The sequence below is a fragment of the Chrysochloris asiatica genome, unplaced genomic scaffold (assembly GCF_000296735.1).
Source record: "Chrysochloris asiatica unplaced genomic scaffold, ChrAsi1.0 scaffold00041, whole genome shotgun sequence".
Classification (NCBI taxonomy): Eukaryota; Metazoa; Chordata; class Mammalia; order Afrosoricida; family Chrysochloridae; genus Chrysochloris; species Chrysochloris asiatica.
Genome location: NW_006408559.1, coordinates 3361184 through 3373404, shown reverse-complemented (window position 1 = coordinate 3373404; position 12221 = coordinate 3361184). Strand labels below are relative to the sequence as shown.

The following is a 12221-nucleotide window of genomic DNA, read 5'->3' as shown; positions in this document are numbered from 1 at the left end:
ACCGATATATATAAATATATATTTACATTGTTGTTGTTGTGTGCCGTGGAGTCGCTTCCGACTCATAGCGACCCTACACAGGGTTTCCGAGGCTGTAAATCTTTACGGGAGCAGACCGCCTCATCTTTCTCCTGCGGAACCGCTGGTAGTTTCGAACTGCTGACCTTGCAGCTCGCAGCCCGATTCGTAACCACTATGCTACCATATATCCCACAAATATATATGAATTTGAAAGAGGATATTTGTACATGGGTAACCACAGGAAGGAAGTGGGACAACTCTTGTCTCATGGAGAGGATTGTAATCATTGAGATGAAGCAAAGTTATGATTTGTTGAATGTAAAACTGATAGTCTTGTCTGTAAACTTTCACTCAATTCACGATAAAAAGTTAAAAAGAAAGAAAAGATCTGGTCAGATTGGGTTTTAGGATTTTCTTTCTTTTTTTGGAGGAGGAGGGAGATTGTATATTATATTATCCTTATTTTATTTTGTCACGCCGGTAATCAGTGTCTAAAATGACATGGTGATGCAGTACTCTGGTGCTAGACTGAGGGTCAGTGAATCAGACCCACCCACTGGTTCCATGGGGGAAAAGCCTTGGAGGTCTGGTCCTGTAAAGATTTAGCCCAAACCAAACCATCTGCCGCTTAGGAGGTTCCGATTCATAGTGGTCCTGTAGGATAGAGTAGAATGGTGCCATAGGTTTCCAAGACTGTAAATCTTGACAGGAGCAGACGGCCTCATGTTTTTCCCATGGAGCAGCTGGCGATTTCAACTGCTGACTTTTCAATTAGCATCTGAGCACTTTGAACCACTGTACCACCAAAGTTCTTCTGTTAGATTATCCACTGCCAGCCAGTCGATTCTGACTTATAGCGCCCTGTAGAGCAGAGCAGACTGCTCCTTAGGGTTTCCGAGGCTGTAAATCTTTATGGGACTAGATAGCCTTATCTCTCTTCTGTGAAACAGCTTGTGGGTTTGAACTGCCAACCTTGCAGTTGGTTTGTAGCTCATTGTGTAACCCACAGCGTCATAGCCTGAAATACCTTATGAGACAGTTTTACTCACTCATACGTGGTTGCTGTGAGTTGTAAATTGGTATCAATAATGACACGTGTGTGTATGTATAAAATATATATAATCATTCTCTGCCTTTTCTTACTAGAATGTAAACTCCATGAAGGCGGGGGGAGTTTTTTTTAATTCTCTGTTGTATTCTTGTTCATTGAGAACAGTGCCTCATATCAGATGTTCACTAACTATTTGTTGAATCACTGACAGCATTCTGATAATTGTGGCAATGATTAGAAATTGGCTAAGGGTGGGCTCTGCAGGGAAGAGGATTTAAAATGATGTCATTATTAGCTGACTTTCTTTTTCTTAGTCTCACTAAGGACATGACGGGGAAGGAAGATGTGTACCGTGGCCCGGCCATCAGGGCTCTCTGCAGAATCACTGATGTGAGTTTTCTGTCTCTCAGGCGTTAAAGGGCAAGACTGGGTTAACATGGTTTGGTGGCTACTGTAGTCTGCCTTTACAACCTGGAAGGCATTGTGACTGCAGGCGTTTTTTTAATTCCGTTTTGCTCATTTCTTTTTGTCTCTTTTCTCGATATTAGCTCTCATGGGTTGTTGTCATAGTCAGGGCACTTTGCTTGCAGGAAATAAAAAACATCCACATCTAGGTTTTTTATTTTTTTGAAAAAAGCTTTCCCATAGGACGCAGATCTCAGAATTTGAGTGGAAGCTTACCAGTAGATAGGAGAGCAGGTTGTCAGGCAGCTCTGTGGAGCGCCCACTACTAGGTTTCTGAGATGGTGACTGTCAGATCCAGCTCTGACCAGACTCAGGCCCTCAGGCTAGCCACCCACCAGCCAGATCCAAGTCAGCTGATCAACCTCAGCCCAGCCTGTGGAATCAGGAGAGAGGAGGCCACGTGTGGTAGTTGGTCCCTTTCTAGAGACTCTGAGTGGGAAAAGTTCCCATGGAAGGACAGGTTGGGCACAGTCCCACAAATTAAGTACATTGGCTATATTCATGCTTGGGTATGGTTTATGAACAAGGGGTTCAAGAAGTTTGTGGAAAAATTCCATGGTCTTTTCATTCCATTTTCCACAAACTTTTTGAAACCCTCTCATATAGTTTTTCTATTTTCTTAAGTTTTAAGGGGTGAGCAGAGTTTAATGAAATAGAAACATTGTGATAAAATCTGAATCCTAGAAAGAGTTGTTGTGGAGTGCTGTCGAGTTGAGTGCAACTCATAGTGACCCTGTACAGGGTTTCCAAGGAGCGACTGGTAGGTTTGAACTGCCGACCTTGTGGTTCACAGTCTAGTGCTAATTCTACAACGCCAAACCAGAAGGAGGATTAGAAGTGGTTTCGTATTTTTTCCCATTCTCCTGGTGGTGTGGTGGTTTTTAGCATCAAAGCGGTAGCATACAACTTGATCAAGCCAGTGCAAGCAGGAAAAGTCTTCTTCTGGCTGTTGATTTTGGTCAGTTTACCCATCTTTATCTGCCACTGCCTTCCCAGTGCTATGATTTTCCCCATTTAAAGTGAAAAATGACTTTTTATTCCTCTCAGAATTCATGTTGTGGTCCATTTTAGTATTATACATTTAATTTATCATGTAACTAAGATCATCAGGGATTACATTTGGATTATAGGGCCCTTTGAGAGCCATGTAAAAACATACGTCCTTCACATCAAAAGAAAGTTCAAACCCATGTAGGAATTTCTTTTATAGTATCCCCTGATAGGTTCAGCTTCAGCTTCAAAAAGTTCAGGTTCAGGGAGCTTCAAAAAGTTCATGGGAAACTAAATTAAAAGATGCTGGCATTTTTTCACGAACGTATTGAAGGCCCCTCTTTTCGCCTGCAATCTAGGCTTCCCCACATGTTTATTTCATTGTTGAATAGTTAAGTTTCTTCCTTACACATATAGTCTGGAATATTTCCAGTTGAAATTTCTACTCTGTGCTCTTTTTTTCTGCTCTCTGGGGTGTTATTTCTCCATTGAGTGATAATCCTTTGTATGCATTCTAAGTATTTTCACGGAAGCAAATATTTGATTAGTAAATGATCTTAAAGAAATTTTGCCTGGAAATGTTTTGCTTCAGCACCTCTTTCTTTATGAATGTTATTAGGGAACAATGTTGCAGGCCATTGAAAGATACATGAAGCAGGCCATTGTGGATAAAGTCTCCAGTGTCTCCAGCTCAGCCCTGGTGTCATCCTTGGTGAGTTCAGCAAGGACTGTCTGGCTTGTGCATGGTGCAGATTCTGGTTGCTCAAACTGAGTGCCACTCTGGTTCTCTCACAACGAAAACACAAAATCCATATGCATGTCTGATATTTTATCCAGAGGAGCCTTAAGCCATTGATATGGGCAGCTAAAAGCATGGACTTTTCATGTTTCAAATGCTTAGTGAGAATCATCAAGTTATATTGTAGACTGGATAGAGAGGGTGGGTGAGTCTAGGGAAGAAAGTGAAGGTGGCACTTGTACTTCCTGTCCTGGATGTGCCTTTCAGTCCAAAGTGTCTTGCCTTTTGATTTCTTCCCAGGAATGTTTTAATAATACCCTTTCTTTTTCTTTCATCAAATAAAACTTAATCCCTTAAACCTTTACATTGCATTTGATTCAAATTGGTTATGAAAGTAGCAGTAATGAATGCACTAGAACATTTGAATCATAAAAGTTCTCGTTCTGAAGTCCAATTGGTAGAGGTGTACAGCAGGGAACATACTGGTACTCTGTTTCTTTCTTCCCCGTGAGCTCCCTGGAACTGAAACCTGTGGCATTCACAGTCATTATGCCACAGCTCTGTTGACTGCCCATTCCCATCTTGTTCTTTGCCCTCTCTTTATTTCTTCATATTCCCCTCACAAGCCCACAAACATATACTCACCTTTGCAAAGGGATCTTGAAGTAAGTATTTCAGGCTAATTAGACTGGAAAGCCACAAAGTTGTTAACTTCTTTTAGAAGTTAGAAATGAAAATCAACTCATATTTCTAGATTTCTAGTGACCAGAATTGTCTATTCTCAATGTTTGTTTTGTTTTTCTTTCTGTATTTAGCACATGATGAAGATAAGCTATGATGTGGTTAAGCGCTGGATCAATGAAGCCCAAGAAGCTGCTTCGAGTGATAATATCATGGTCCAGGTACTGTCACCTTCTGTCCCAGCATCAGCTGTCTGTAAGCCTGTATTCTAAGAGCAGTTTAGTGATTCCATAGATGAGCAGTGCTTTGCCATGGTAAGCATTGTGTGCATGTGCTCAAGTGGGTATCCACTAATTACAATTGCTGCCATAGTCCCAAAGCTAGATGACCTCCTGTAAGAGTGTTCAGGAAGGGTCTGTCTGTTCAGTGGTAGGTTGAAATGCTCATTCCAAAGATCTTTTATTTGAAAAATAATTTGTGTAAAGAGTTGTTTGACTGCAAGCTTCTCAGGCCTTGATTAGCAACATTGTAAATATCATAAAGAACAATTTTCAGAAAGATCTCTTCGTATTCATAGTCATATCCTTAGTAAAAGAAACAAGATTTAGTTCTGAACTGGTAAGCTTACAGACGACCACTTGTCTGTCAGTTGGTCGCTCTGTGGTGGCTTGTATGTTGCTGTGATTCTGGAAGCTATGCCACCGGTATTTTAAATACCAGCAGGGTCACCCATGGTGGACAGGTTCTAGCTGAGCTTTCAGACTAAGACATACTGGGAATAAGGAGAGACAGACTACTTCTGAATGTTGAGCCACTGAAAGCCTAGTGAGTAACAGTGGAACACTGTCAGACAGCACCAGAATATTGAATATTGAAACAGTGGAACACTGTCAGACAGCACCAAAATACTGTCAGAGATAATGCCAGAAAATGAGACCCTCAAGTTGGAAGGACGGCAAAATGTGACTGGGAATGAGCTGCTTCCTCAAATTAGAGTTGATCATGATTACTCAAATAGATTAAAGCTTTAGGTACCTTTATTTGCTGATGGGGCACAATTCAAAATGAGAAACAGCTGAAAACATCCATTAATAATCAGGACATGGAATATACAAAGTATGAATCTAGGAAAATTGAAAGTTGTCAAAAATGAAGTGGAACACATAAAGGTAGATATCCTAGGCATGAGTGAGCTGAAATGGACTGGTATTGGCCATTTTGAATCTTACAGTCACATAGTTTACTATGCCAAGAGTGAAAAATGGAAGAGGAATGACATCGCATTCATTATCAAAAAGAATATTTCAAGGTCTATCTTGAATTGTAATGTTATCTATAATAGGATAATATCCATACGCCTACAAGGAAGACCAGTTAATACCATTATTAGTCAAATAACTAAAGTCAGTGATGAAATTGAAGAATTCTACCAACTTCTCAAGTCTAAAATTGATCAAACTTGCAATCAAGCTGGATTGATAATTATTGCCGATTGGAATGCAAAGGTTAGAAACAAAAAGGATCAGTAGTTGGAAAATATGGCCGTGGTGATAGAAATGATGCTGGAGATCACCTGATAGAATTTTGCAAGACCAATGACTTGTTTATTGCAAATATCATTTTTAAACAATATCAGAAATGACTATACACATGGATCTCACCAGATGGAATATACAGAAATCAAAATGATTACATCTTTGGAAAGAGGTGATGGACAAGCTCCATATCATAAGCCAAAACAAAGGTAGGGGCAGGCTGTGAATCAGACCATCAATTGTTTATTTGTAAGTTCAGGCTGAAGCTGAAGAAGATTAAAACAAGTCCATGAGAGCCAAAATATGATCTTGAACACATCCCACCCAAATTTAGAGATCATCTGAAGAACAGATTTGATACAGTAGACACTAATGACTGAAGACCAGGAAGAAAGTAAAAGGTCATTAAGAAGACAAAACAGAAGGACAAGACCAAAATGGATGCCACAAGAGACTCTGAAATGTGCTCTCCAGCATAGAGATGTTAAAGCAAATGGAAGAAATGACGACGTTCAAAGAGCTGAATAGAAAATTTCAGAGGGCAGTGCGAGAAACAAAGTCAAATATAATGAAATGTGCAAAGAACTGAAGTAAGAAAACCAAAAGGAAAGAACACTCTTGGCATTTTTTAATCTGGAAGAACTGAAGCAAAAATTCAAGTCTTGACTTGCAATTTTGTAGGCGTCTATGGGCAGAATACTGAATGATTTAGAAAAGCATCCAAAGAAGATGGAAGGAATACGCAGAGTCACTGTACCAAAAAGAAATGGACAATGTTCAACCATTTTAAGAGGTAACATGATCAAGAGCCAGTGATACTGAAAGAAGTCCAGGGTGCATTGAAGTCATTGGCAAAGAACAAGGCTCCAGGAATTGATGGACTACAAATAGAAATCTCCCATTGAACTAATATGGCACTGGAGGCACTCACTTATCTATGCCAAGAAGTTTGGAAGACATCTACCTGGCCAATGGATTAGAAGAGATCCATATTTATGCCATTCCAAAAAGAGGTGACCCAACAGAATGTAGAAACCATGGAACAGTATCATTAATATCACGTGCAAGTGAAATTTTGCTAACGGTTATTCAAAAATGGTGACAGCAGTACATTGACCGGAAACTGCCAGAGGGTCAAGCCGGTTTCAGATGAAGATGTGAACAAGGACTATCATTTCTGATATCTCATGGATCTCGGCTAAAAGCTGAGAGTATCAGCAAAATCCTTACTTCTGCTTTATTGACTATGTGTGGGTCATGACAAGCTATGGACAACATTGTGGAGAATGTCTATTCCAGAACACTTCATTGTGCTCACGAGGAACCTGTATATAGATAGACCCAAGAGGCAGTCATTTGAAAAGAACACGGGAATCCTGAGTGGTTTAAAATCAAGAAACCTGTGCAGCAGGGTTGTATTCTTTCACCATACTTATTCAATCTGTATGCTGAGCAAATAGTCTGAGTAGCTGGGTTATATGAAGACGAACATGGCACCAGAATTGGAATAAGACTCCTTTAGAGTCTGTGATATGCAGATAATACAACCTCGTTTGCTGAATGTGAAGAGGACTTAACACACCGATGAAGATCCAAGACGCACAGTTTTCAGTATGGAGATCCAAGACCCACAGCACCTCAGTGTAAAGAAAACAAAAATCCTCACCACTGAACCAGTAAATAATCTTATTATAAATGGAGAAAAGACTGAAGTTGTATAAGACTTCATCTTGTTGGCACCATAATCAACACTCATGGAAGCAGCAGTCAAGAAATCACAGGATTTAGTGCATTATGCAAATCTGCTGCAAAAGAGACCTCTTGAAAGTGTTCAAGAGCAAAGATGTCAGTTTGAAAACTAAGGTGCACCTGACCCAAGCCTCATATGCATGTGAAAGTTGACTAATGAATAAGAAAAATTGCTGCATTTAAGTTACAGTGTTGGAGAAAAATATTAGAAGTACTGTGGACTGCCAGCAGAACAAACCAATCTGTGTGGGAAGAAGTACAGCCAGAAAGCTCCTTAGAAGCCCGGATGGCCAGACTTCATCTCTTATACTTCAGACATATCATCAGGAGGGACCAGTCCCTGGAGAAGGACATCATACTTGGTAGATTGGCGGGTCAACCGAAAAGAAGACCCCCAATGAGATAGATTGGTACAGTGGCAATAGCAGTGGGCTCAAGCCTAGCAACAATTGTGAGGATGGCACAGGACGTGGCATTGTTTCATTCTATTGTGCAAAAGATTGCTATGAGTCTGAACTGACTTTTCAGCACCTCACAACAACCACCTTAGGGAAAGTTCCCCATGTGTTTTAGAGAACATGTTTGTTTATCCTCTTTCAGTGTTTACAACTTTTCACATTAGCATATTCAGTTATATGGAAATAAAGAACAAGTAGTCTCCAATTTATGACATACTTGAGTTACAGTTATGACATACTTGAGTTTTAGTACATCTTATCGTAAGTATTAAGGAGCTCTGGTAGCGTAGTGGTTACGAATCGGGCTGCAAATCTCAAGGTCAGCAGTTTGAAACTACCAGCTGTTCCATGTGAGAAAGATGAGGCTTTCTGCTCCTGTAAAGATTTATAGCCTCGGAAACCCTGTACAGGGTTGCTATGAGTCGGAACCGTCTCCATGGTACTTAACAACAACAACAATTGTAAGTAACATGTACTACGTACAACGTTGCAATGCATAATTTGCTGATGCCCACATCTCTGTAAGTTTCTATATAATGCTTCCAAACCGACAAAAAAAGATGGAATTTTTTGCAGTAATAATGAAAATTCAAAAACAAAATGATTCAGCTTTGGGAAGATACTCTGACCTCCTGACTTGGATCCTTGTGGTTTTACACAGAGCCCTGTGGTAGTGACACCGGGAAAGCCTGCTACTTTACATAATGTAGTCCTTTACCTACTCTCGTGGCCTCCGGTGTTTTAAAGCCGGGATTTACAAGCACTAAGGAGCTTTGACGAGGCACTGTAGAATAAGCACTGACCACAAGATGGGTCTGAATCACAAGGTCTGTGGTTCAACCCACCAGTCGCTCCTTGGAGATCCTATACAGGGTCACTATGAGTCAGAACCAATTTGAAGGCACTTTAACAATAAGGGCACTTAACAATAACAACAACAACAAAAGAGATCATAAAAATCAAACCTACTGCCATCAAGTTGACTCCAACTCATAGTGAGACTGATTTTGGTTTCTTAGACTGTAAATCTTTTGGGGAGCAGACAGCCTTGTCTTTCTCCCTAAGAGATGCTGGTGGATTTGAACCACCAACCTTGAGGTTAGCAGCCCAATGCCTAACCCATAGTACCACCAGGAGAGCTTATCCCTGGTAAAATCTGAGGCCTGAGATCCTTTGTATTGAGCATGGGTAGGGCAATGTTGAGCTTATTGGAGCTGTCTTAGGGCTCTGCTACATCTTTAATTTTGGCCCAGACTGAAATTGCACCTTCTGGTGGTAAATAATAAATGGATCCCATCTTTACACGTCGGTCTTCCATGAACATAGTTCAGTATGAAAAAGGTACTTTATTTGCATACATTTGACTTGTTGTTGTCAGGTGCCATCGAGTCGGAACCGACTCATGGCGACCCCATGCACAGCAGAACGAAACAATGCCCCATCCTGGGCTTTGGTATCTTTTTTTCTAGCTCCATACAGTTTTATTTTTCACATGTTTTGTCCAGTTTCTGATAAGCTTTCTGTGTTTCCTTCTTTCTCCTGTTCTTTAGTATCATGCACTGGGGGTCCTGTATCACCTTAGAAGGAATGACCGTCTTGCGGTTTCTAAGATGTTGAATAAGTTTACCAAATCGGGACTCAAGTCGCAGTTTGCTTACTGCATGCTGATCCGAATCGCCAGCCGGTTACTGAAAGAAAATGAGGAGGGGTGAGTGTCTGATTTCCTGTAGACCTGGGTGAGGGTCCAGGGACAGGCTCATCAATGCACCTCAGAGTTTGTTTCCTTCTTGAATAAACACTTGGGACAGTGCTGATTTTGCAGATGAGTTTGATGGTTTTCAAGTAAAAAAAGTCATGGGATTTCAAGTAACACTTTTGCTTTTATTTCCTTACTTTGATGTATGTGCTGGTGTATGTACTTACGGATATTTGCTGGTAATAAATTAACCAGAACATCTAGATTAGGGAGTCCTGGTGTGGCAGTGTGGGCTAATGTGTCAGACTACAGAGTCATTTGAACTGCAAGGTCGGTGGTTCAAGCTCACCAGCTGCTCCTTGGAAACCCTATTACAGGGTTGATATGGGTCGGAATCGACTCGACGGCACTTAACAGCAACAACATCTAGATTAGAGGATATTCAGATAATTCAATGTTAAAGCTGGAAGGGACATTTAGAATCATTTAGTCTTTCCCTATTATTTTTATAAAAGCCTACGTTAAAGTCCTATATTTAGTCATTTGCTCTGGTCATTCTGCTGCCCAGAGTTCAGCCATCTGACTGCTAAATTCTAATTTTAAATGTTCCAAACTAAGTGACATTGTTTTTAGGTTCTGGTGGGCTATAGGCCTGAAGGTTTGATTTCCTCATCTTTTCCTTAGCCTGTAAAATATGCAGAATTACTTAAAAAATATGACTCTAATTAGCTTTATAGTTGTTGGTAAGTGCTGTTGAGTTGGTACCGACTGTTAGCGAACCTGTTTACAACAGAATGCCATACTGCCTGGTCCTGCACCAATCTCACAATCGTTGCTACACTTGAACCCGTTGCTGCTGTCACTGTGCCTGTCCATCTCGTAGTCCTCTTTTTTTGGTGACCCTCCATTTTACCAAGCATGATGTCCTTCTCCAGTGACTAGTCCCTCCTTATAATATGTCTGAAGTATGAGAGATGAAGTCTGGCTATCTTGGCTTCTAAGGAGCATTTTGTCTGTACTTCTTGCAACATAGATTTGTTTGTTCTTCTGGGAGTCCATGGTACTTTTAATATTCTCCTCCAACACCGTAACTCAAATGCATCAATTCTTCTATGGTCCAACTTTCCCACGTATATGAGGCTTTTGAAAATACCATGGCTGGGATCAGTGCACCTGAGTCCTCAAACTGACATCTTTGTTCTTGAACACTTGAAAGAATTCTTGTGCAGCAGATTAGCTTAATGCAGCACATCATTTGATTTCCTGTTGGTGGCTTCCATGAATGTTGATGGTTGATCCTAGCAAAATGAAGTTTGACAACTTTAGTCTTTTCTCCATTTAGTGGTAAAAATATACATACCACACTCATCTGTCAGTTTGTCATACTGTGATGGCTTGCATATACTATGATTCTGGAAGCTATGCCACAGGTATTTTATATACCAGCAGGTTCACCCCTGGTGGACAGGTTTCAGCTGATTGTCTTAGACTAAGACAGACTGGGAAGAAGGAGAGACAGAGCAGTGGCAAATACTTAGTCACTGAAAACCTTATGAATAGCATGGGACACTGTCAGCTTTATAGAGAAAGACAAAAAAAAAAAAAAAAGTATATATCATGAAACCTCTAACAGTTGGTACCTGTGTAAGGCAGTAACTTTAAAAAGAAGGAAAACTCTAATGACTTCCACTGAAAAGAGTGATAGAAAAGTGCTCAAACTGCAGACCTGGAAAACCAAGGCAGTTGTGGTTCTCCCAGGCTTCACTGCATGTCTCTGTCAGCATCAACATATAATAATCCTATCTGACATTTATTGAGTGTGTATTTCATGGCATACTCAATGACAACAACAAGAACACAGATCTTAAAACAACCTAACCAAACATTGTTTTCATTTCATCCTCAAAACACTCTTTTTTATTTATTTATTTATTTTATTTGGAGTTTGTTTTTCTTCTTTAATTACATTTTTTTTAAAATTACATTTTTAAAATTCTGAAATAATACTAAAATAACCTATGCCATAGTGATTTTGAAAATGCTTGTCATATTAGCTTCAGAAAGAAAACTTCAGAGTCAAAATCTTCATTCCTTATTCTTTTCCTTCCTCCCCCTTTAATTTTCCTCCCCAGAGAAAACTACTATCATGTATTTTGTGGGTACACTTTTGGATCATTAGGTAGATTTTCAACATATATACATACTGTATTAGCTTTGTGATTTTTACTTTATATAATGTATCATGTTACATGGATCATTCTACAACCTTGATTGTTTACTCATGATTTTGGATGTGGTTTCAATTTATGTCAACACTTGTACTGTTAGTTCATTTCTTTTACCTTCTGTATAGTAGTATACCACATTTCATGTACTGTTCCTACTCGGATATTTCCATTTTGTTACTTAAACCTACTTGTATAGTATCCTTTTCTCATGTATGGAAATCTTTCCATGATTTATTTTCTTTGGGTCTTGGAAGTCATCTAGTTTTGTTTTTTTTCTCCCACTCAGGCATATATAATAAATTACATCTCCAAAGGCACAGTCTGCAAGTCTGCTCCTGGCCACCAGTTCTTAGTCCTTCACTTCTTAGTTGATGAATCTAGAGTCCTCAGCCGCTCCCCCTCTCCATGCCCCCATCTCTGACTCCATCTCTGGGGCTGCTGCTTCTCTGAATAAGGTCCCACATTCTATTTGTGTGTTCCTCTCTTGATGGTCCTAGGGTCCTCTGTTTTTGAACTGTAAGATTAACCACTCCCCTTTTTTTTGTTACAAAACTTCTACCTTTACAATTGTGACAGTCGTGATTAGTCATGATAACAGTTATTCACTA

General features: G+C 40.0%; 1 protein-coding gene across 1 annotated transcript in view; it reads left to right on the top strand.

Annotated features, from left to right (window-relative positions):
• COPG2 (coatomer protein complex, subunit gamma 2) overlaps window positions 1–12221 on the top strand; it is a 176032-nt gene that overhangs the window by 48426 nt on the left and 115385 nt on the right. Inside the window, exons 6-9 of the mRNA XM_006861142.1 lie at window positions 1387–1462; window positions 3147–3239; window positions 4082–4168; window positions 9240–9397. Coding sequence (XP_006861204.1) covers window positions 1387–1462; window positions 3147–3239; window positions 4082–4168; window positions 9240–9397 — 414 coding nt within the window. The remainder of the gene's footprint in view (window positions 1–1386; window positions 1463–3146; window positions 3240–4081; window positions 4169–9239; window positions 9398–12221) is intronic.